The sequence below is a fragment of the Botrytis sinoallii genome, assembly GCF_014898435.1.
Source record: "Botrytis sinoallii strain Bc 23 chromosome Unknown BSIN_009, whole genome shotgun sequence".
Lineage (NCBI taxonomy): Eukaryota > Fungi > Ascomycota > Leotiomycetes > Helotiales > Sclerotiniaceae > Botrytis > Botrytis sinoallii.
In genome coordinates, this window is record NW_024066036.1 from 2,470,176 (window position 1) to 2,494,490 (window position 24,315).

At 43.0% G+C, this 24,315-nt stretch overlaps 7 protein-coding genes across 7 annotated transcripts; 3 read left to right on the top strand and 4 right to left on the bottom strand.

Moving 5' to 3' along the window:
• Window positions 1–731: 731 nt before the first annotated feature.
• Window positions 732–1,022, top strand: EAF02_006227 (uncharacterized protein; the record flags this gene model as incomplete). The annotated part of the gene is made up of 2 exons (XM_038902275.1): window positions 732–869; window positions 924–1,022. 2 exons carry the CDS (start codon window positions 732–734, stop codon window positions 1,020–1,022), a joined length of 237 nt encoding a protein of 78 aa, XP_038758492.1.
• Window positions 1,023–1,507: 485 nt separating this feature from the next.
• Window positions 1,508–3,204, bottom strand: EAF02_006228 (uncharacterized protein; the record flags this gene model as incomplete). Its single annotated transcript, XM_038902276.1, has 2 exons — window positions 1,508–2,939; window positions 3,044–3,204. 2 exons carry the CDS (start codon window positions 3,202–3,204, stop codon window positions 1,508–1,510), a joined length of 1,593 nt encoding a protein of 530 aa, XP_038758493.1.
• Window positions 3,205–3,817: 613 nt separating this feature from the next.
• EAF02_006229 (uncharacterized protein) lies at window positions 3,818–5,895 on the bottom strand (the record flags this gene model as incomplete). The annotated part of the gene is made up of 3 exons (XM_038902277.1): window positions 3,818–4,774; window positions 4,823–5,703; window positions 5,760–5,895. 3 exons carry the CDS (start codon window positions 5,893–5,895, stop codon window positions 3,818–3,820), a joined length of 1,974 nt encoding a protein of 657 aa, XP_038758494.1.
• A 445-nt stretch (window positions 5,896–6,340) lies between these two features.
• On the top strand, window positions 6,341–7,211 carry EAF02_006230 (uncharacterized protein; the record flags this gene model as incomplete). The annotated part of the gene is made up of 2 exons (XM_038902278.1): window positions 6,341–6,637; window positions 6,693–7,211. The coding sequence occupies 2 exons, from the start codon at window positions 6,341–6,343 to the stop codon at window positions 7,209–7,211; spliced, it is 816 nt and encodes a 271-aa protein (XP_038758495.1).
• Window positions 7,212–7,852: 641 nt separating this feature from the next.
• Window positions 7,853–9,369, top strand: EAF02_006231 (uncharacterized protein; the record flags this gene model as incomplete). The annotated part of the gene is made up of 3 exons (XM_038902279.1): window positions 7,853–7,940; window positions 8,061–8,396; window positions 8,447–9,369. The coding sequence occupies 3 exons, from the start codon at window positions 7,853–7,855 to the stop codon at window positions 9,367–9,369; spliced, it is 1,347 nt and encodes a 448-aa protein (XP_038758496.1).
• A 5,627-nt stretch (window positions 9,370–14,996) lies between these two features.
• Window positions 14,997–16,845, bottom strand: EAF02_006232 (uncharacterized protein; the record flags this gene model as incomplete). Its single annotated transcript, XM_038902280.1, has 2 exons — window positions 14,997–16,273; window positions 16,467–16,845. 2 exons carry the CDS (start codon window positions 16,843–16,845, stop codon window positions 14,997–14,999), a joined length of 1,656 nt encoding a protein of 551 aa, XP_038758497.1.
• Window positions 16,846–21,878: 5,033 nt separating this feature from the next.
• EAF02_006233 (uncharacterized protein) lies at window positions 21,879–23,830 on the bottom strand (the record flags this gene model as incomplete). The annotated part of the gene is made up of 10 exons (XM_038902281.1): window positions 21,879–21,929; window positions 21,985–22,101; window positions 22,200–22,342; window positions 22,401–22,464; window positions 22,514–22,653; window positions 22,704–22,825; window positions 22,876–23,193; window positions 23,246–23,361; window positions 23,417–23,607; window positions 23,659–23,830. The coding sequence occupies 10 exons, from the start codon at window positions 23,828–23,830 to the stop codon at window positions 21,879–21,881; spliced, it is 1,434 nt and encodes a 477-aa protein (XP_038758498.1).
• Between the last annotated feature and the right edge of the window lie 485 nt (window positions 23,831–24,315).

Consider the following 24,315-nt stretch of genomic DNA (forward strand, 5'->3'; position numbering starts at 1 on the left):
TCCACCAGGTCGACATTTTAAGAAGATTATTTGGACTCAAGAATCAGGAGCTAGCAAGATATAGGATGGAATGTTACAGCGTGAATCTCAAACATAGTCAATAAAAATCACACATCGTGAGGTCTTAGTAATGCCACATCAGTTCACGTTTACTTGCATACTTCTGCTTTGGCATTGGAATGGCTAGATTTATTGCATGAATAAGATCCAAATATTCAAGCGCGCGAGTCATAAATTTTATGTCCATAGTTTGACTTCTATAAGATATCATTGTTATGTATTTGAAGCCCGTACATCTGCCAGGAACCCATGGGAAGAACGAAAATTCGCAGCTTTGTTACACTCGCATAGACAATCGAGTCATATATATCTACGCATCATCGATCGATATGGGGGAGACCAATAGAGCGTGAATGACAACACCTATATATTCCAGCATGAGTTGAGCAATTCGGTCCAAAATGAATGACTGTGGAAGAGTTTCATTGTTGTGACTGTCTTCCAGCAACTATGACTGAGTTTCTTCTCCGTGAAAAGTCAACTCAAGGGCTGCTTCCTCCACATCATTCCTTTGTTTCACAACTAAATAATTTGAGAGATAAAAGCCAACATATCTTAGCATATCAATTCCAGAAAAGTATCCCGAATCACTCTCTTATTCAAGAACAGCTCAACATTCTAACCACGAAAAATCTGAAACATTTGCAACAGAACTGCATTTCGAAGTCAAGATGCCCTCCGCCGCCGAACATTTCCAAGGTCAACCCACTGATAACGCGCTGGATAAAAGCGAAAGTCAGAAAGTGTCGATCGTAAAGCACTGCCTACGAAGTAGTCTTCAAAGAGAGAACGAGAACGTAGCCAAAGTTGTATGTCCACCATACCCCCTACAGACAAGTAGTACTTGCTAATAAATGACAAAGACAGCGAGAGGTGAGCGAAATGGCTCTAGCTCTGGCTCCCAAATACCAACAACTTTCTCGGGATCGAAAAAGCCCAACGCTAGATCAAGTACTTTTTAGATTGAGCGTTTAGTTTATAGAATATTCTTATATCGTATTTGGCCGTCTAGCCCGCTTCCATCACTTGAAGCAAGGAGCCAGCACGCGCATTTTTTGGTCATTATCGTTGGTTTAGTATCAGGTGCTCAGTTAGGAGCGGGTAGCCGGTTCTTGAATTGCAGATACTGGATTTGGCATCGATTAATTCGATTCCAAAATGCCAGTATAAATCTTTGTCGGTCTATTCATTAGTTTAGAGGCTCAATGCTCTGGTACGAGTGGGTAATCTAGTCTTTAGAACGACGGCATTGGATGTTGGTGTTCTATCACGTAAATGATCCACCGTATAAAGAAGAAAAACCGCTGTGAAATGCCTTTTGATTTAATGTATAAATCTATCCTCATGTGCGCCCCGTTCCAGTAAGCCCACAATGATATATGCCGTGCTCCAGTATTCCAATATCTACATCTCCCCGCCACGTAATCTCGTTTTTTTAATACACTATCTAACCCCAAGTCTTAAGTGCCTTCATGCTTCCCTCTTGATCAAATGCCTTGTGCATGTCGAAGCTGTTCCACAATAGATGGGGCTCGTGACCCCAGCCTCTTCTCATACACTCGAACTCGGCCTTTCTGAAATAATCTTCCAAGATTGGCTTATAATCTGGGTGAGAGCACTTTTCAATGATGACCTTGGCTCGCTCTTTTGGACTTAATCCTCGGACATCAGCAAGACCTTGTTCAGTAACGACAACATCCAAATCATGCTCGGTTTGATCGACGTGTGTGCACATAGGAACGATGCAAGAAACACCGTGAGCATCAGTCTTAGATGGCCTAGTAGATGGTGTGTGCATGATACTGTATTTAGAAGAACGGAGGAAATCAGCTGAGCCACCGAGGCCGTTCAACATGCGAGAGCCCATGACATTTGTGCTGTTTGCATGTGCGTAGATATCGACCTCAACTGGTGTGTTCATTCCGATAACTCCCAGTCTTCTGATGATCTCAGGGGAGTTAGAGACTTGCTGTGAGCGAAGCAAAAGTTTATCGAAGTATTGCTCCCATCCATCGTAGAAGCGCTTGAAACCATCTGGGGAGAAACGAATAGAGGTTGCGGTTGCAAAGTCTAAACGTCCAGAATCGAAAAGGTCAAGGAAGGTATCTTGAAGCACCTCTGTCCAGACTTTGAGGTTCCTGAAGTTAGATTCGGCCAAACCACCGATGACAGCGTTGGCAATGTTTCCAATACCGGACTGAATTGGGAGTAGGTTCTTGGGAAGTCGGTCATGCTTCACTTCGTGCTCAAGGAATTCAATCAAATGAGCAGCAATTGCACGCGATGTAGCATCTTCTGGCGCATTTGGTACAGTTTGATCTTGATAATCAGATTCGATGATGGCAACAATCTTCTCGCTATCAACAGGGATTGCGGTTGTTCCAATACGGTCCTCTGGTGCCATGATCAGGTATGGTTTCCGCTTTGGTGGAAGCTCGGTCATGGTGATATCGTGAAGTCCCTCAAAAGAAGGCATAGAGGTATTGACTTCAACAATGATCTTGTCCGCCATTTGAATCAATTCTGGTGACGCTCCAACGGAAGCTCCTGGAATAATACCGCCATCTTCGGTAATAGCTGTAGCTTCAACAATAACCACATCCAGCTTTTTGTTGGGACGATCTTTTGTGTAAAATCCATAAACCAAATCTACAGGAAACATAGACAGATGTTTGTCGAAGAAATTGATGTTGCCATTGTTGATGCCCTTTGCAATAGCCTTTCCGACCTGATGAGGACTTCGTCGTTCGATCATATTCAATTCTGCCCATCGATTTTCCGTTTCCGCTCCAGAACTTGCACCTACGAAAAGGGAGTACTTGAGCTTGCCCTGTAAGTTGTTCTTCTCTACGTGATCTGCGAGCATTGTTGGGATCTTCCTACACGGTTTCGGTCAGTATTGGTATCCAGCTGAATCAATCATGTGCCATCGTTTGACCCCTCTCTGGACAAGCACCGCAATACAACTGCAATTGTTACTTACTTAGGATATCCAACACCCGTGAACCCAGACCATCCAATGTAAGCTCCATTGGGGAACAAAGGGATCAAATCTTGAGGATGGGCAAGCTTCTTAAGCAAAGATGGTCTCCTAACTCGAGATTTCAATGCAGCAGAAGCTGTCAAAGCTGCCGCAGATGCCATCTTGAGAAGATTGAGCTAAAGCGGAGGTATAAACAAAAACAAAGCGAAAAAGAAAACAAGAGAGGAGATGAGATTCAGAAAATGAGGATTGAAGGTGGGAGATATCTACGTATTTAATAAACCATCGTATGATCTGTTTACTTCGGCAAGTATAGTCAAATTGTAAAGCTCAACCGGGTTCGCTGGGACGACGGCGCCCCGCAACAATCGGTTACAAGGAGATATTTCACTCCGTCATCGCAATAATTCGGTTATTCGGTAACATATCAAACACACTGACACAGCATTGTACTGCTATTGTCAACTCTATTGGAGAGTCATGAAAACTTAAGGAATCATCTTTTATTGGTGGCAAAGGTTGAAAGTATGGAATTCTTATTAACAGATATCAATACCACAGCTGTGTGTAATAACATTATCAAATTACGTTAAAGAAAGTTTACTTGGCAGTTCCAGCAACTAAACAAATACCTTTTGCCAGTACCAAGTAGCCAGTCTCACTCAATTAAGATCATATCGTCCAATGCTGATTTCATTACACATCGAGTTCAAACCTTCATCTGAAGAATCATTATACATTTATTTCATTGACTTCATTCTCTATACAAATAGTTCAACGACGCCTTTGCTCCATATCCTCCTGTCTCGGAGGAGCCATATTCATGGCTTCTCTTGCTGCCCTTAACGCAGTCTGGTTTATTTTCAACTCTACACTATAGTCTCCAAATGCATCAACTAGCTCTCGAAGTCCGCTTTTGAGGACGGCGAGGAGCAGATCAACCTCGGGACTCTCCTGTCTCCCTTCTACGTCGGTCCAATGAGCCCCCAATCCGGTCCTAAAATCTTGCACTTGGAAAATTGTCCTTGTATATGTCTCCACGATATCCTTGATGTCCTTCTGTACTTTTCCATATTTATCCTCAACAAGACTACACACAGCAAACCTGGTTATCGAGTCGATAGCATCAATGATGATACCTAAATCACCATGTGGTGTTCCCAGTACTACGCTTGCAATCTCCTTTCGATACTCCTGCCTGAATGGTTTTCCGAACGGTAGTTTGAGGATTATGATCGCCTGCTCCCGTAAAATGTTTTGAAGTCCTTCGGGCTGTTGGAACTTTGGGGGAAGTGCGGCTTTGATTGCTGCACTCTTCTTGTCGTCCTTTAACTGGCGGCGACGAGACATCTTATCAGGTGGTGATAATTCTCCCTGGCTCTTTGCAAATGAGCCTACAGCTTCTAAATAACGCCTGCTTCTTGACTCTGCTGGTTCGGATTTCTCAACGAGACCGCCCCTTGGTTCATTCTTGAGCGGTTTGGTTAGTAAACGAGGGAGTGACGATATTGTTTCTGGGGTTTCCTGCTCCTCGTACACGTTGATCACGGGTGCTTGTTTTTTAGGATCATATTCCTCGATACGCTGGTTGATTTCATTAACGGTTTCAAGGCATGTCGCAAGGATTTGAGACCAAGCTGAACCGCCAACGCGGTCAATGTCTTCAAAGATGGCTTTCCGCCTTCCTTGATATCGCTGAGCAATTTCTACGAGTTCCCAAAATGCGAATGCCTGAATGGTATTAGTACAATCTAGTAGGAGCTGTAGGGAGAGACTTACTCTTGTTTGTAACTTTTTACCCTTTAATCCAGTTAACAAACTTCCATTTGGATCTCGAGATTCGTAGGTAATTGGTCTGTCATTTTTCAAAGGCGCTTGCGCTACGTAAATAGAGAAAGCAAGATTTCCAAATTCCCACAATAGCGTAAGCATGAGCCCGGCAATGATTGTCCTAAGAACCATGGTCCAGTGAAAGGGTAACTCATTCGGAGGAGTGGCAGCCTTGGGCAAATTCCAGAAAATCTTTGCAAATGACCGAGTAAACCCCCAAACGCTCTCTCTGATATTGAAAGTGTAAATCGGTAAGATAAATGGGATGGGAAGGCTGATGTTCATAGAATAGATAAATGGAGATACCACTGCCATTATAGAAACACGCTTAAGACACTGAATGGCCAGAGGCATTGCCTTCGCTTTCAATTGTATCATTGGCAGTACGGTTGTGTGCGAAGGTTGCTCAGATGAAACTTCTGGCCCAGTCTTCGTAAGTGGAATGTCGATGCGATCATAGTCACACCAAAGGTGGAATCCGGCTTGGACGAGAGCATTAAATAAAAGGAAGACGGTCAGATATATAGGTTTCTCGTTCAATATCGGTCGACTTGTTTTTGCTGCAAGCTTGATGCGATTAAGACCTGCGCTCTCAGAAACCGACCAAACGTATATCTCGCTGAAAAACCACGCTGAAAAGAGATACCAAAGTGCTGTCTGAACCGTCTGATATCTGGGCGCATATTGTGTAAAGGTGTGGAAGCTCGAGTTTGAGGTTCTGATTCCTACGTGTAATTGGGCTACTCGAAGGATGAATATCATAAATGCGCAGATGAAGAAGAGGCCGGTTCGGATGCCAGCTCTACCCAAAGGAAACCATGACCAAAGGACTATGAGACTTGATTAGCATTGTGCATTGAAAGTTGTGAAGCTGGAGAAGACCTACATGAATTCCATTCCCCAATCCATACCGCTTCGACGTAACATACTGCTGCTAAGACAGCGGTTGCCAAAGCAAATCTTCTGTGCAAGGCTGGAGTTAAAAAGTCCTTATAAGGACGAATCCTTACTGCGGGTGGCATTGGTGGAAATTTGGTGTAGACGTTACGTCTTAAAAGACTAAAACATCAATAGAAGAAATTAAGATCTATGAAAGGTCATTGATCATGTTGTCGTTGTTGAAAAATCAAATAAAGATAGCAATACACGGCGATGCTTTTGTTGACATTCAGTTTTCTAGGTAAAATAAATTTAGAGTTGGTTGACGCGAAAGGCACTTGGGCACTTTGGTGGGTGACCCGCCCTAGGTTGGTAGGTAAGAGGTAAGGTACAGACCACACACAGTACAGTACGTCAGCCAACCTAGGATATCACACATCAAACATCACTCGCCCACTCACCCACCCATCATTCCAGATTATCACAACTTTCGTGGGCGAAATAGGTAGCGAGCGAATTTGTACATAAAAATCATACAGTATCTACACTCATTTGAAAACATCTCAAATCATCAATAACAACCAAATCATGTCCTTCGATCAGTTATCATCGTTAGAGTCGCAACCGACGACAATGCGAAGAGAGGATCATCCTCAATATGCGGACGATCCGGAATTCCAAAGATTATCGCAAGACCTTATGACAAAGCTCTTCTCATTGACAGGAAATATCTCAAGGCTTTCAAATGAAATAAACTTATTGGGAACGAAGAGGGACACGGAGAGGGTCCGGGAAAGAGTTCACGATCTCTTGGAAGACTCAAAGGATGCCTTCAAAGAGATTGGCGATGGCGTCAAGAAGATACAATCGTGGGAGGATGTAAATGTAAGCAATAAGATGTCCTGTATGATGTCGATGGGGTATTGATAGTCCATGATAGCCATCGCAAAAATATACTCAAACAAAACTTACGCGCGAGTTCCAAAACAACTTGACCGAATTCCAAAATGTACAGCGGCGAGCTCTCGAGAAACAACGGTCCTCTGCTACCGCAGCACGAACGGCAATGGAAGAAGCGCAATCACCAGGAGTCGAGAGTGGCAATCAGTTTGGGCAGCAACAATCCGAAGAGCAGCTTAGATTGGCTTCGCAGGATGAGGTTGATTTTCAAGATTCGTTGATAGTAGAGCGTGAGGCCGAGATCCGGAATATCGAACAAGGCGTCACTGAATTGAACGAGTTATTTCGAGATGTGGCACATATTGTCAACGAGCAGGGCGAGACTCTTGATTCGATTGCCAACAATGTCGAGAACGTACATGCAGATACAAGAGGGGCTGATCTGGAATTGAGGAGTGCCGCTAGATATCAAAAGAATGCTCGGTCAAAGGCGTGCTGTTTACTATTGATATTGGCGGTCATCCTCACTATTATTATACTCGCAGCAACCTTAGGGTAGGCGCATTTCTTTGGAACGGTTCTATGTGTTAATATCCTTGGGGAGTTTTGGCGTTTTCCCATGGCATCCTGCTTCCATGTCTTCACACTTTCATTGTCATTTGTACGATTGCCGGTCAGAATGTTTTTAGAACGATTTCAATGAAGCAAGAGAGGGTGATAGGATTAGGTATTTTGTCGCAGTCCTATTGTCACCTACCTTTGAAACTAATATACGATTATTAAAATCCTCTGCATCTACGTTGTTCAGCTGTGATTGATTGGCTATGTTTGTCAATTGCCCCAATGATTTATGTTCCTAATGATGGCGGCTAAGATTAAAGGAAATCAGCGGCAAAAGCAAACTACATAAGTCCTAGCTAACAGGTGATTTTATCGGAAGATACGATTGATTGATCATAGTTCACCTACCTAGGTAGGTACCTAGTAGTTGATATTGCTTGTTTTGTTCCCCTTGGAAGCCAATTCTCTTCGCATCGAAACTCATGATAGCCTGACATCATCACAAGGCTTCGTCTGTCATTCAAGCGCGTTCTCCATACTTTGGAAGATCCGCGTCGCCTTGTTAAAAAATAAATAAACAACATATTATCACATTAATACATATACTCATACTCGTACTCACTCGCTGAAAATTCCAGTATGGGTATCGAATTGGATCAAGCTAGCCTGCAAAAGGCTTTCCAATCTCGTCCAGATATACAGAACGCCATAGCGGCAGCATCACAAGGTAAAGTACATATCTCTCAGCCTTGCAAGAAAAAGATATGTATATTTAAAAATTCGATAATGCGCCAACAACCATGGAAGAATTGATATTTTTGAAATCCTAACTAACCTATGAGCATAGCTGGTCCAGAATATATCGAGCTATTCAATCAAATTTCCCTATATGTCTGCGAGACAATAACTCAGCAAGCATCAGAACCAGCTTCAAAGAAACGTCGCGTAGATGAGAGCCTCGCAAGTCGAAGTATCCCGAATAGCACAAATGGTACATCAAAGAGCGTTGGAAGCGCGCCTGCTACTGGAGAAGATCCAGTCTTGCTTGAGATCAAAGAAATCTCGGTGGTAATACCGCAGCGCAAGAAATATAACCTCTGTTTCACATCAACACATCTCTATGCACGATTGCCGACCTCTGAGGAACCTGCGTCTGGCATGAGCTATGCCTGGAAGGACATTGGTACTCCTGATACTCATAAATTACTGGAATTTTGCTGACTAGTATCATAGAATATATATTTTGCCTACCAGTCCCAGAGAAAACGCAAAAACAATACAATTACATACTCTTCCCCAAGAACTCTATTATATCACCCTCAAAACCTTCAGCATCTGCACAGCCCGTACCTGAGCCATTAGTTTTTACCATCACCGATGGAGCGCCAAAATCAGGGACTATTGCTGGAACAGATAGTTCAGCAGCTTCAGCTGTCTCCGATGACTACAAAACACTTTTTAACTGGGCTATTACCGCCCGGTTGAAGGCCGTCGGTAATGTCCTCAAGATCACCGAATCAGACCCTAAGCTTTTTGCGAGTGCAGTCAAGCAAAGTCATCGACCAAGCGAGAAAGCAGTGCATGTCAAAGCATTCAGAGGATCTAAAGACGGTTACTTGTTTTTTCTACCTACTGGAATTCTATGGGGATATAAAAAGCCATTGCTATTCTTACCACACAACCGCATTGCTGCATTATCCTTCACAAATGTCTTACAGCGTACCTTTAATCTTTCACTCGACATTGATATGTCAGTCTCAGGCGGCGAAGACACTACCGAGGAAATGGAATTTCAAATGATAGATCAAGAAGATTTCACTGGCATAAATGAGTATGTACAGAGATATGGATTGCAAGATAAGAGTATGGCCGAACAGCGTAAGGCCAAGCGATTGAATGTGAATGTGATGAAGGATGAAGAAGGAAACGTTGTAGGAAATGCGGAAGCGGGAGAGCTGGAAAGGGCAGCGCAAGAAGCGGAACAGGCAGCGATGGACGAGGAGGATGAGGATGAGGAAGATTATGATCCAGGGAGCGAGGGTGAGAGCGAAGGGAGTGGCACAAGCGATAGTGAAGAGGACGATGATGAAAATGGAGAGGGTGGAGGTGCTGGGGACGATGATGAGGATGAGGATGGTGAGGAGGAAGAGTTGTAGGAATAAAATGACTCATGTTTTGTCATCTAATCTGTGATCGGTGCTGAGTTTCTGGTAAGATATGCCTTTCCAGAGCTTCAGTTAGACATATAGCAATTCGTGGGTACTAAATAGCTTTTGTATGAGTATATGAGTAGCATCAAGGGTCAGAGTTGCATCAATCTAACTCGTGAAATAAGTGCGTTCTTTCACCTTGAATCTCGTGGATACTTTTTGGAATCTCAGTGTCAATATAGCCCTACTAAAAGTATTATATCGTCTGAAAGGATCAAGGAGGATCACACTTTCAAATTGAAGCTTCTCACATGTGTTGCGATACAACTTTTTTCCTTGCTCTATCAAAAGCCTCATCTCAATCCTTCATTGCTCTTCTCTCTTTATGTGTAGAATCGACCCAGGTTTTGGGAGCTTTGCGAAAAGTCTTCCTCCACTAACACGAGAAAAGAACGGCAGTGAATCATTCGCGATGTTTATGCAATCATTTGGTAGTTGAGCTGGCTTTAGAAATGGTCCAGCGGCTTCTTCCAGATTTTGACAGGCTTTCGTATGTGACAATGCTATGGACGTTGAAAAGGGGCCCAAAAGACTTTTACTGTCCAGGTCAAATTGTTGTGTTGTGGACATTGATCTGAATGATGCATTTCAATACATGTTTTCAGTATGTCTTACGCTAATTACTATGGATCCCTACCTTCTGATATTAAGTATGTTCACTCCATACATAGAATAGACTTGATCTCACAGTGGCATTATGTCGTCTTGTTAGAGTCAATCACAGTTACAAAGCTCATACCGGGGGTACTTTGAACTTCTAAAGGGAGGTATGTTCGCATCCCAGCAGGACAAACATCATACACCTCCATGGTTCTTACTGGCATGATCAATTTTGCTGACGATCTACATCATCCACGTAGAGCCCAGTGCACACAATGATCTAATGAGAATACGTAGACAGACTGAAACTGAACAATTGTCTCTCCACGAATATCTGTCATCATCCCATTGCCTGGATCATTAAAGCATCAGGGCCGACTGGGTAACGAAACTCGACTTGACTAACTCATTCCAATGCACTTGCCTTGGAGCCATCATCCCAGTAAGAAGTCCTCATCTTCGATCGTCTTGCACGTGCATCTACTCTATTCGAATGGTCGGCTCATCAACAACTTCCTCATAATTTTCATTATGTACTTGTAGTATATTCACAAATGAAAGTCCACAAAGTATTTATCCATGACACATCCACCCCCACTGCCAAATTCACCGATATGAAAAATCTTCTCCTTACGCCATCATGCAGCTTCAACCTTAAATAGTTGGAATCTCGAACTACTGGGGACCCCACTGCCATCGACGTCCAGCCCTAACGCCAAAACATATATAATCACTCAAGAAGAAAGTAATAATAATGAAAACTCTTCACTTGATCAAATTTTCACAAGACTCCACCACTAAGAGTACTCTCTACATGCAGTAGGAATTTGACCGGCCGATTCCGCCTGGAACGAAGAAATTTGAGCAGGGGAATATACTCAACAGGGATTTTGCGCACAAGAACCTTCCGTATGTCGTTGGATTCGGATGCGCACACCGAGAGACCTTGCTATCGGGATCCAGTACCGAGACATTTTGTATGGATGAATTCCCAAACAACTTCGATCTACATCAAGAACGACGTCGTTGAGAAGCATGTTTAGAACGGGCGAGAACCAGTTGTTGGGATGCTTCGGTGCTTATACTACTTTTGGTCTTTCCTCCACCTTTACTAGAACTGGGATAAATCAGGCTTGGTGCTTGAAAGCACATGTGTCATGTAGCCCTTGGAATAAACCTGAAAAGCACGTTGACGTGGGGGGGGGGAGGGGGGGAGGTCGACTTGCAGTTCCTAATGCTCAATTATTGATGCATGAGCACGAGAAGCATAAGGTGACCCCCCAAAAGAAAGCTTCAAAACCCAACAATCGGTATACATAAAACTATTAATACTAGGATTTTCGTAAAACCCCAATTCTAGACCTCTGTACCTGCATAAACTTACATCGTGGTTCCAATTCTTGTCTCTTGCATATTGAAACTTCGCAACTCGATTGGAAAGTACATTGTATCGTATGATTCTAATCCGTGATTATACGATACAAGAAAAAGACCCTTCTCGGGTAAAATGAAGGAGCTGAAGAAAGGTTGAAAAGGCTTCAGTGTCGTATTTTTGTGTATCGGATGTATATTTCCGTGCATAAGGGCTTGGTTCGCAACATTCGAAGGGTCCGTTTGTAAAGTTGTCTCGAGGCAAGCCAAGAAATGTTATAAATCTATATCTCCGAATGTGCATGTTGTAGACAATGGATTGAATATGTGGATGAAATATGGAATAATATCTCAAAAGGCTGTGCTTTGTCTATACACTAACACCTGTATGCAATGTACAGTATATTGCAGACGCAGCAATACTTGTCTGAGATGTCAACGAATGGTCTCCAATATTATAATTAGGTGGTAACAAAACGTACAAAAGCTCACGGGCAAAGTTGTAACCCAAATGTACTCATACGTGAATTTAAGTCATGCGACTTTCAAGAATTTATCTACTGTACCTTCTCGTACAATAAATATTATCGGACGAAAGACCTCGAGAACTAGCATGCAAGAAGTCACTTGCCAATTCAATATTATACTCAACTTTGTTCCCTATCAAAATCATATCAGAGCATCTACCTACTACACTATAACGCCCACGATATGTCGTGTCTTTACCTTGAAAATCAAGAATAGGCACGGGAAATCAATCACCCTCACTCAATGGGTTCTCAGAATAGAAAACTGGCAAACTGCAGTATCACCTCCACCAACTCAAGACCCCGAAACGCCATCATCGTCGGACTCGGACGTATTGATAAACTTACAGCATACACCACCGCAGCAAGATCAACGTCCCCGAAGACACTCGTGTATGTATGTATGTATGCATGTATCTTCCTGCCTGCAAGCCAACGGGTCGAGTACATCAGGTTTAATATGATGCATGGGATGCAAATTTCGAGTACCTCACAATACATGAATATACCAAACCTCGTATGAAGAGGCCCACCGTTTCAAAGCATGATACTGTATTGATGGTACGAGTACATGAGATGTACGTAGCAACATGACCAGCTTCGATCATCACGACATATCATTTCCTTCGTACCACTCGTGAAGCCCTACGGTGATAATAACCGCTTTCTCATATCACAGATGATAGGACCATCGGTACATAGAAACGGACGTTCAGGAAAATGTGCTCGAGCCGTTCAGTCAGTCCGTCCAACCCCAGATCAACAAGTTGCTACAAGCCTTATGGCAATTCACAATACCGGCTGCACGCATTGGCTCATGCGTGCACTCTCATCTGATTAGGGCTCGAGTTGACTGAGTTGTATTCCAGAGACGGGAATGACGTGAGATTAGAGTCAATGGGAATGGACGAGGCTTGTCCCTTGAAGAATCCTTCCCTTCTCCAGCCCGCATCTGCAGATAAGTTTAAGTGGCGAGATCAGATAGGCTTTTGAGGAGGAGTAACCACAAAACTCGTGCCTAATTTCCTTTCCTGCCCCCCTATAACGTGTAACTTCCTGGACGTAGCATTGTACATACTACATGATAGCCTATCGTAGCTTATCGTAACTTCGTCCAAAACACTCCATCCCATCCCATCACATAAAGTCTCCTCTGTCTTGTAAGCACTACCTACCATCTAATATCCTTGAAAACTCATCCTCTTAAAAACTTACTTTACCAAACCTTACCAATAGCACTCCCAAACTTTAAACTAAGAGCCCCAATTAGAACTTTCCCATATGTTCGCTGTTAGCTTGTATAAAGTATTGTAGTAATTAGACCCCCAAACCTTTCCCAAAAACGTGGGGACGCAGACAAATAGAGATACACCGATTACACCGATCACATCAACAGCGTCATAGCAACATGCACACAGCATGCACACCTCCAGCTCCAGACCAAGTGCAGCGTCGATCCCCTGAATAGGAAAGAGGAAAAGAGAGTCGCCTCAAATAAGTAGTTGTTTCGAGCGGTGGAGGCTATCCGTTCTTTTTGAGTTATCTACTCGGTAGTGTCTACTAACTATAACTGTATTGGCTTGTTTCAACCTTCATTGCCCAGAACTGCAGGTACACTTTTTTTGAGCCCTGGCTACGCACTCACTTCCTTGCATGTCTAGATTCCAGCTATGCTTCTCTAATCAGAAGTCCATGCATTGCTGTCCGTAGAATACCAAAGAAGCTACGAGGATCTCACTAGGTGCTTGAAAATTTTCTTATGTTGAGTTTGTAACATATTGTTAAATCCCGCCCCGGTTGGTGCTTCTTTCTGATCTAGTTGCCTTTTTCAATCGGAAAATAATACCCGATCCGATATGATATCACTTAAAGTCACAGGGCAACAAAAGGACGGTTTCAAGAAACTTCCTAGATACATTTTGCTTTGTGTTATTAGTCGGTCGAGCTTGAGGTCTGTTAACGTGTCTCGAGCGTGTGCATGCCCATGCCTTTAAAATATGATGAAATCGTAGAGCATTGTTAGTGAAGCTAGAAAGCCATTTCAGAAAAACCGCAGCGTTAAATCCTCAAAAAAATGTAGTAAAAATATAGAGATTTTGAAAAGAAATTCGAAAATCAGATCGTGCTGAGAGGTTACAATTACTAGAGAGTGTTCCACATGTGATTATCGTCACACCAATCAAAATCAAGGACCAATGTATTGCTTGGATAAAATGGTTTCCATTTTTTTTTCAGCGGTAGGGTATCTAGAACTAATATTCAAAAATCCTCCATCCATGTTGACTACCACCTCATTTGTTCAATCCGTTGATTGACTGGCTAGCTTTGCGCTTTTCCACATTGAAATCTTCGTTGAAAAGATAATTTCAAGGATAGCCGCCATTGCGTTGTGTTGCGAAATATTCCTCCCGTTGAATATCACTGCTTATCCACTTCCATTGCCCTCCCATCCTGGTTCCACAAGATCGTCCTTGTCCTTCCCACCACACCATCCTTTGATCAACTGTCTATTCTGTCCCATTCCCCCCTCTTGGTATCTTGCCCTTTACCTGCTACCGGTATATCACAAGAAATGCGCACAGGTATGTTTGCTGTCCCATTAATCGCCCTCTTAGGGGACTTTTGCCTAATCCCATCCGATCCGATAATTCAAGCTCCTGTTCATCCCCCTTAGCCAAGCCAGTCTAGACCTAGCTCAAATCCCAGTGAAATTTTTTGCGCTCCAGTTCCATCGCTTCACGTGAAAACACGAATAACAAACGAAATAAACGCATGAAAGGAAATCATCCATAGTATTAGTATGGATGATTTCGAATAAACAGTAAACAATACACAAGAACAACAATGCTAAATAAAAAAGAAGGATAGTAAAGATCTCGGATCTCAAGTTGGTATTTTTCATAGTTGCTTGCTAAGGAGTGTTTGGGTATAATAAAAATTCGTTTCGTTCGTAAAGTCGTTAAATAGATATGGCGGGATGGTACAACCATCAACCAACCAGAAGTAAAAACAGGAATAAAAATGATGGCTCGTGAGGGCCAGAAGCTTCTAAACGACGCTTTGTCTCCATGGTATTCAAGGTTTCCCTAATCCCACGGGAAATTTATCAGTGAGAAATCGGAGAAGCTTGGCTTTCTTGCTGGGGTTTCGTCGAAGTTGTGCGGCAGCTTGAACCATTGGTCCAACGATATCTTCGTCGCCAAGCTGAGGGAATTTGCCTTCGCTGCGTGGATCGTTGAGTGACGGAATTTTGGTCATAACATTGCTTGAAGAAGAGTTGCCGAGTGTGTCATGTTTCAAAGTAGCGAATGCGTCTGTGGAGCTCTGAGCTGTGGTCGCAATTGTAAGTTCGTTGTTCTTCATCCACTGGAGATCTATTTGGGCCCATTTCTCCTCAGTCAACTTGTAAGTTTTTGAAGTAACGCCATAGTGTTCACCTGTGCGAACGACATGCTTGGTGTAGTTACAACGTGCAAGGTCCCAGTCGGCTCGTAGTTGCCGGCAAGCTTCGAGATCAAAATTCTCGGGAATATAAGGCTCAGGATGAATCACAAAGTTAGCATGGCCGAGTTTGTTTGCCCACTCGTCGTTTTCCTCGGCGATGAGAATCGAGGGAATCTCTGAGGAAGGAATTATGTAATTCGATCTTATTGTCGAGCGATGGAAGGAAGAAATTGAGGGCTTAGTACTCAGGGGCGGCGACGGGATTCCGGGTAATTGGTATGTAGTTATGAAATCAATTGGCGTGTTGGTACCAGACGTTGGATCGCTCGAGTCAGCGACAGAAGGTGATTGTAAAGGTGACTGCATTTTGAATTGAGCATTGGCTAAAACATCGGTCATTAGAGGTGGAAGTAATGGCGTGCCAGCCAATCCTTCTTCGAATTCCGATGTGCTAGCTTTCGCTTTTTCGATATCGAGGAAGGATGTTGTAGAGCTGTTATCACGACCCCCAAAAAAGCTTCTAGATGGAGTGGGCGGTAATTGGAGATCAGAATTGTCGTCCATGGGTCTGCGGCCGGGATTCGATCTCGATGAGGATCTACTGGACGGAGCCCTCGAGGTTGCGTAATCTCTTTGTGTATCAGAGCTGATAGATGCTGCTGAGGAACCCGTACCTTTTCTGGAATTCCACTTGCGTGCGAAAGAGGGGAACTTGGTTCCGAATCGAGATGTGAGTCCATTGAGTGGCGATTCATTTCCTCTCCTCTTCTTGTATCTTGAATTGATTGAGAATTCTCCATCACTAAAGAATTCATCGGAAAGGTCATAATCAAAGTCTTGATTAGTAGACAATTGAACTGAGCTTTGAGCCATAGATGTATCGCTGTGCAAGCAATACAGATCGTCACCTACATTACGAGAAGCAAGGATTAGCTATCACCCTTCAAATCTCAACCAATGAATATGTATGCTTTTCGCGATGATCGACTACCCCGCGTAATCATCAAAGAAGGGTAAACAATAAATAAACATATAAATATATGAAGATTTTGTATGATACTCATAGGGCATGGTACGAGTAAAGGTGTGAGTGAGACTTACACAAGCAATTGTATAGTTCATCGCAATCCAGGAGATCGTCATCGTCATCATCTTCAAACATAAAGTCATTTTCTCGTTCGCGAGGAGGTTCTTCTTGAACATCAGGTAGTGATCGCTTTCCAGATTTGTGGCTTGTGAATGTGGGTGAAGACGGACTCTCGTAGAGATATTGAGATTCAATTGACGACGCTGAGCTTGGATGCCTCATATGTCCTCGTGTAGAGAAAGTTGGTGTGACTGGTGATGGTAGCTCCGATGCCGATGAGTTTTGTGTATAGATTGAGCACGAAAGATCCATATCTAATTCTGGTAAGCTTTCTCTAGCTTTTCTCTCTGCGATATGGCCGGGAAGGCGGAATTCAGCTAATCCTGTTGGCATTTTTAGGAGTCGGCGAGTATGTAGTTGTTCGAAATTCTAGAGGCTGGTCGATGTAGGCGACTTGGATGGTATCGATAAGGGAGTGTACTTGTTCAATTAAAGCGGGTGCGAGTTTGAAGTGCAATTGACAACATAATATGAAGGTAATTCTTGTCTTTTTCTTTCGGATGAATTGATGTAGAGATACCCAGGTAGGGAAACTGCACAAGTAACTTGTTCACAACTTGGAATCATACGTGGACGTTTTGGAAAGTTATGCGTTTTCCAATGGACCACGTAGTTATGTGTATAGGTAGGTAAGCAAGTGAAAGTGCGCGCGGCGGTGGGAGAAATGTATGGATAATATGAAGACTTGAATGCGTGGTTGGGGAGTTCTGGATCGTGTCGCGAACTTTTTTTAATCTTTTACGGAACCAATTAGATATTGCTCTACCTAGTCGCTCTTTCTTGTTTTTTTCTCTCATCCAATACCCTCACGTGGAGGATTTAAGCTGGAAAAAAGAAAAAGAAAAAGAAGTTGCAGGATTTCGGGGACTAAGTTAAGACTTACAGTAATTGGACAGATGGGTTGATATTGAGTTATTGCATTCGAATGATATGTAGGTAGGTATGTAGGTATGTATGTATGTAGTAGTCTGTATGTATGTAGTGTAGTATGTGGTAGCAATGTTTGACAAGAGGGCGGAGTGATGTATGTGACGGGGTACGACGGTGAAGGGGGTTATCGGAAGTGTCTGGGGGGTGGTTATTCTTGAGGTATAACTGGTTGAAATGGGGTCCTGCTGGTCGATGAAGATTGATATAGATTGACGAGTGGATTTGGATGATTGGAAGACGGAAGACGGAAGACAATGAACAAGTCAGAAGGTTTGGCAAAAGATAGAGATGGGGGAGGGGGGGAGGAGTCGAAGTGAAGATTGAGAATAATCGGAAAAGAGGGTTGTGATTGTAAATGTGAATGTGAACGAGACCTCTAAGACCTTTCAGAACTCAGACCCGTGGGAATGGACAGTAGATCTAGGTATGGAGTAGAATAGGACGTACCTAGTCGACTCCTAGTCTCGTAGTCTTCTAGTCTCGTAGTCTTCTAGTCTCGTAGTCTTCTAGTCTCGTAGTCTTCTAGTCTCGTAGTCTTCTAGTCTCGTAGTCTTCTAGTCTCGTAGTCTTCTAGTCTCGTAGTCTTCTACTCCCAGTCTTCTAGTCTCCCAGTCTCCCAGTCTCCCCGTCTCCCCGTCTCCCCGTCTCCTAGTCATTCAGAATTTGTGTTTGTGTTTTGATATGACCCATTTATTATTTTCAATAATACTAGAACCTGGGCGTACGGAGCATTCCCACGGGGGGGGGGCTCGGAGGCAGTATGGATGTGGGTGCGGATGTGGATGTGGGCAATTATCAATTAGCAATAATGGACTTGGAACGAAAGAGAAAAAAATAGATTGTGGAGCCAGACCAAGCATACTATTCCATACTATCCCATGCCCTACTATATCACCATCTTCCCTATGAATATCCATTATATATTGTATCCTCCGTAGAACATTCCTACTCTTTCTGTACGTACAAAACGACAAGGTAGTAAGTAGATACCTGGGTATAATACACGACTACACCAGTATACACGACTACACCACTTAATCGTGCTCTTCTTCACTTGTTTACTTACTCACTCACTTACTTACTTCTTGCCTTCCTCCCCTCCTCCCCTGCCCTGACCTACCTATTCCGTAGTACTTATTCATGACTTGTCAACAACTCTGCAAAGTACAGTATTCCTTTTCTTTTACAAGGTGTATAGTCATAGTATCTCCGGGGCACACTGTACATCGTATAATACCTACTGTATTCCACACATATATCATTACTTTATACCCAGGCTCAGGCTCAAGCTCAGGCCCAACTTCAAGCCAGGTATCTCGGAATAAGTCCACTTTTTACTTCTTCTTCTTTTGGGACCATTGAACTCTGCACCGACCGTTGCGTCCTTGTCAATAAGTAGGCTGTAACCAATAGCCTCCAAACTCACGCGGCGTGAAGCGTCCATAGCTTTATGAAAGGAGACGGAGAGATTGAGGGATTGATGGACGGATGGCAATCAAGAGCTAGATGATTTAATTGGTAGTATGTTCTTTCTAAATACAATGCCGACGGATATCTGATACATTACTATTACATAGCTAGGTACGAGTATCTAATACATTACCTTTACATTACTGCATGACGATGATTTGACAATCAACCTCTCTTCCTCCTTTACTTATCCCAAAGAGGAAGCTTATGTATTGCATTTGATCATAATACATAATAGTCACATGTTACTACATGTTACCATACCAATTCATTCATTCATACCTTAATATGTAGGTATGGTTAACTATGCTCGCTACACCTCTTTTCCTTCCTTTCCTACTTGCCGCTCTTCTTCGATCGTTCGGAGCTTGCGCAAGACATTTGAATACTGTACCAGCACCAGCACCAACGCCAGCGCCAACATCAATCCCAATACCCCGAAAGGCCTTAGAAACGCCTAAAAACTTGGCGGATCTCTCAAGGCTCAAGAGTCGACTACGGTCAGGTCAGTCTACACTCTACACTCTACATATATACTTCCTTCGTGCAAGAGATCTTCCAAATGACTTTCTTTATATGGATTAATGGAAACACCAATATACCGTCGGAACTTCTCTTCCCATCCCTAGTTGAGGAAGTCCAGATTTCTTTCTCACATAATGAGCGGGTCATATCGTTATTCTATTCATGGATCGATCCTCTTTTTTCAAACTATCTTTCTTGCTCCGGAATCCGTACCGTATCGTACAATACAGTGTACAGAATTCCATCGACACCTCCTCACACTTACCGGTACCCGTCCAATCTATGCTTGCTCGTCCAAAAGCCCTTGCTCGTGATAATTAATATCTTGCTCTATTGTATGGATTGATTTAATCTAGGGGCATTCGATTCATCTTTCCATAATCCTAGCTGACCCAATCGAATTGGAACTAAACAAGGTGTAGCGGACAATGTATACCGACTTGGAAATAACAGAAAATGGTAAGGAAGACGGATCCCAACGCCTCGGGGAACAGGGGAAAGATCAAATAGTCGGTCTTATTACCTATTACATCCATAGTCAGTGGTGGGTCGCATTCCGCCCGTTTTTATCAGTGGTTGATTTTAGTTGAAAGGTCTTTTGCCGGTATTAGGTCATAAGGCGGAAAAGAAATGCTGTTTCTCGGCCCAGGAAGATAGTAGAACAGAAAACCTTTGACAAACTAGAGAATTTTCGGAACCTAATATTGTTCTAATTATACCACTGCGGACAAAACTGAGACAATCGTCGTTGATTTAAATACCAACCCAGCGTTTGTCTGTTATCCATACGTATATATGCAAGTGGGAAAAGCTTTTCGCTGAAGAAGGCTCATCACATCTGTATCAGCTTCTATCAAACCTGAGCTTCTTTTCTTCAAATGTTAGATGGAAGATGTAATAATGACGAAAGGTTGTGCAAACAAAAGTAATAATGCACTGTAAAAATATTCAGTCTACACCTAAAATGGTGATCTTCCGTGTGTATTTATGCGCGCATCGCCTAGATTCCTTATTGAGGCTAAGCTTTGCCCTGTCAAAGTCCACAACATTTGAGACACCCCTGGTGCAGGAACCCGACCGTCGATCCAATGATCGAGGGCCATGCCGTTGTTTCTCGTTGTTTCAAGCAATGTGTGCTACCCCGTCCCTAGTCCGCCTCGCGATTCATCACATCTGATATCTTGTTCAAGCTGTGCCAGGAAATACATTACCGCCCGCCTTGCCTTATCGTTGATGAAAAGAGACGCCATGCGCATGACTTCTGAAAAGGTATTGTTTCTTGTTGTTTGTGTGAGAAAAGTTTCGGGGGGGCACAGAATCGACTCAATTGCTTGTCAAGCTTCTCGCCTCTAATTCAATCAACCCAGAACAAGTTGTTTGCTAGCTTAAATGGACCCCTACCAGATCAATGAATCAATCAATCAATATCCGTGCGGGAATGGAAGGATACAGATGCCGCAAACTTTTAATTGGCGGGTTAACCAAATGCTTCGTCAACCAACTGGTAACACGGAGTATGTTTTTGGGCCTGCTTAAATACCCCACAGTCAGGACCATAGAAGTGGTACCTCTGTAGAAGAACAAAAAAGTGGAAAACCGTGAAAGCTCTCATTCATCTTTGGAGGAAGTAAACAAAAACAAAGTGCACTGTTCGCATAACACTCTTTACGAGGCAACCCCTTAGCAATGTTATAATATTCGTTGCATATGGTCTCGCGCACAATGAGTAGGACAGCATACTCAACAACCTCAGGTTCCAGTTCATTTTATGGCACTGTAGTGTTTTGAGCATCCTAAGGTGGATGACCAAGAAAACATCTTTACCTACTAGATGTCTACTGCCGTTTATAGTAACCGCAGGCCAGTCGAATAAGAGGTCCGCCGTTGTTTGGGTAATTCTTGGTGAGAGCTCTTAGGTCGCTCAAAACATGGATCAGAATGAATGATGAGTTGAGTTCGATCGACGTGGTCCAGACACCCAGCCTCCTGATTTAGCTAGTCCTCGCGTGGAGTGTTCCGTTTCACTATGACCAAATTCAACACCCAAAAGCTCTATTGGTAGCTAGCAAAGAGTAAACGCGACATAAAGTGCAACTTAAAATATATAGGCTGGGCACACGAATATTTCGCTTTGAACATCATTACGTTGAGAGAAAATCAAGATTCCGTAATGCATCACAACAACAAGTAATGTTGAACGTTGTAAAATAGAAATCTGAATCTCGTTGAAGCGGCAGACAAATAAATACCGGCACACTATTGCAACGTTGCTGCAGTCCATCACGGCCGCCAATCGAACATGGCAAAATTCGCTAGTTCACAAGGGATAGTACCTAGATATTGGGACAATTGTACACATCCCTCGGATGATCTCCTGCCATGTGAAATATGCCACGTTCTTCCACCGAGGTGTTTATCGGAATCGTTGATTGATTGATTTTTCAAATCCAATGTTGAGTCCAAATTTCTCGTTGGGCTTCGCTTCCCTCGAACTTATGATCTCAGCATTAAACATACAGGGAAAAAAGGGTATGCAGTGAGACGTACCTTGAATGGTACTTCTGTAATATCCTGGAATCCTTCGATCAATTCAGGTCGTTGGTATCTTGAATTGAAGCTTGTGAAGGCCAATTTGGGAAGTATCTTTCTCTTTTCAGGGTTCATCTGTATCGGATTAGAAATTCATGGCTTAGGAAAGACAACGTAGCATGGATCTTTTCATGAATGAAGAGGGTAATCCATTGGAGTGAAGAAAGACGTACGGTTTCATTCAAGGCTCGCACAGCATCGTTGTGCTCGCATACTTGTACACTTGTTAGAAAATGAACACAGCGGATCGGCACGGAATGCTTGGCAGCCAGTGCTATCCATTTACTGCGAACATCTCGATCTGCATTAGTATTGTCTAGAAGATATCAGTTTTACTGTCCTCGTAGAGATGCAGTGCAAGCTCGACTACTCACCCACGACCACAGACTTCCCCTCATCTAGATATTGACCAGCGACTTTAAAACATTTATCACGCTCCTCGGACGTTAGCCTAAGTTCCGTAATCGTTGGCAAATGCAGCACATACTGTCTTGAGGATGTCTTGGTTAACTCTGGCATAACCAAGAGGTTCCAATTGCTTCCAATAGAATGTAGATTTTCCAGCGCCAGGACTACCACAAAAGATAACTATGTCTTTCGGGTTGTCTTTTTTGTACTTCGGGGACACTGAAACAACGTCAAAAATAAATCGGCCAGACAAACTTAATGATACCAACCTGTGGTGTTTTCAGAGCGGTAATCTCCTGGTTCGAAGGTGCGAGTGAACGATCTTGGTGTTTCGTCGAGAAAATATTCTTCGGGAGTGTAGAATTTGATCCCGACATTCTCAGCGAAATTCCTACGAATGTCAACAATCGATCGAAAATTAAGAGCCCGCGATAACGTTACCGATCTGAACAAGAAAAGTCCTTTGGTTTTCCGGTACTTGCGTTGCGCCCGGCAGCATCTCCAACAAAAATGGATTCCTGTAGTTTGAGATCACCTGGAAGATGAATATCAAAGTCCTCAAGTAATTCCTTCCACATGCCCGTTCGTGGCTTTCGGTAGATATCCTTTTCGGTTGCTGCATATATGCTCACTGGGATATTGAGATGATTGAAGACTGCAGATACTTTTGTCTTGAATTCAGCAAGTCGAGCTTTGGGGGATTTGGGGTCTGTTTTGAGTGAAATACCAGCTTGATTGCTGATCACCACGACACGAAAACTATAGAACATTCAGCACTTCGGAACGATATACGAGAAAACGTGCCACCAACCCATCATCTAAGTATAGTTTTCTGAGAGTACCAGGAACCGATGGGTGCCACCACTTCCAATCTTGGCCAGTGGTAGAATGTTTCTTTCCAGACGATGTTTGTATGAGAGTGGAGTCCTATAGTAAGATATTATTAGGTTGCTACTCCAGATATTACAAAGCCAATACTTACAAAATCGAAAGCTGCAACTTTGTTTCTTTCCAAATTTTGTGATAAGACTTCCTTGCCTGGGCTATTCAGTGGTTCAAACTTGCCAACCAACAGCGTGTTTGGTGAATCTTCATTTAGTGCGCGTTCTTGCCAGGAAATTTTCTCGGGTGGTTTTTGTGACGTAGGCGTGAAAAATGATGCAACATCAGTCTCTTTCACTTAATTTCAGCTACCAAATCTTACATAGCTAAGGTGGAACTTACGTGTTGTTGTAGACTGTACTTTGCGACGCAATGGTGGAGGTGATATTGGGCGGTCTGTACTCGACTTTCTCTTCTGTGCATTACCAGGGCTTGCCATAATTCTCCAAATATATTTTGAGGTAGGTGTCGGGAGATTTTTTGCTGATACAGCAAACAGCTTGATATCAAGCATGTATCACTGGCATTCTTCTTTATTGCCTCTGGCCTTTTTGTTGATCAAGTACAAACATTTCAGAAGATCGGGCCGTCCAAGCTGCGCACGAGGCAATCACGAGACAGTCACGACAATCACTAAAGTCACGTGTTATTTTAATACAACCATTGAAATTCCTTCCATTCTAGGCAAACAAAGCACATACAACTAATATTCAGCCTCGATTCTCCCTTTCTATACACAACCTATGGATTGTGTCTTTTTAAAGTATACTCAATAGATCTCTGAGAGGTATTGTCGTAATTGAATACAATTGCGAACAAAATCAAGCAATTACCACAGCTAAGTCATTCGTTCTACAAACATCACGCCCTACAGCTGTTATTATCATTGTTTTGGAACTGACGGCGTGCTACCGTTTCCTCAATAGAGAAGTTCTACTGTTCCACATTTTGATGTTTCATGGTCATTGTGTTTCCATGATATCTTCATTTGGTTTCCAG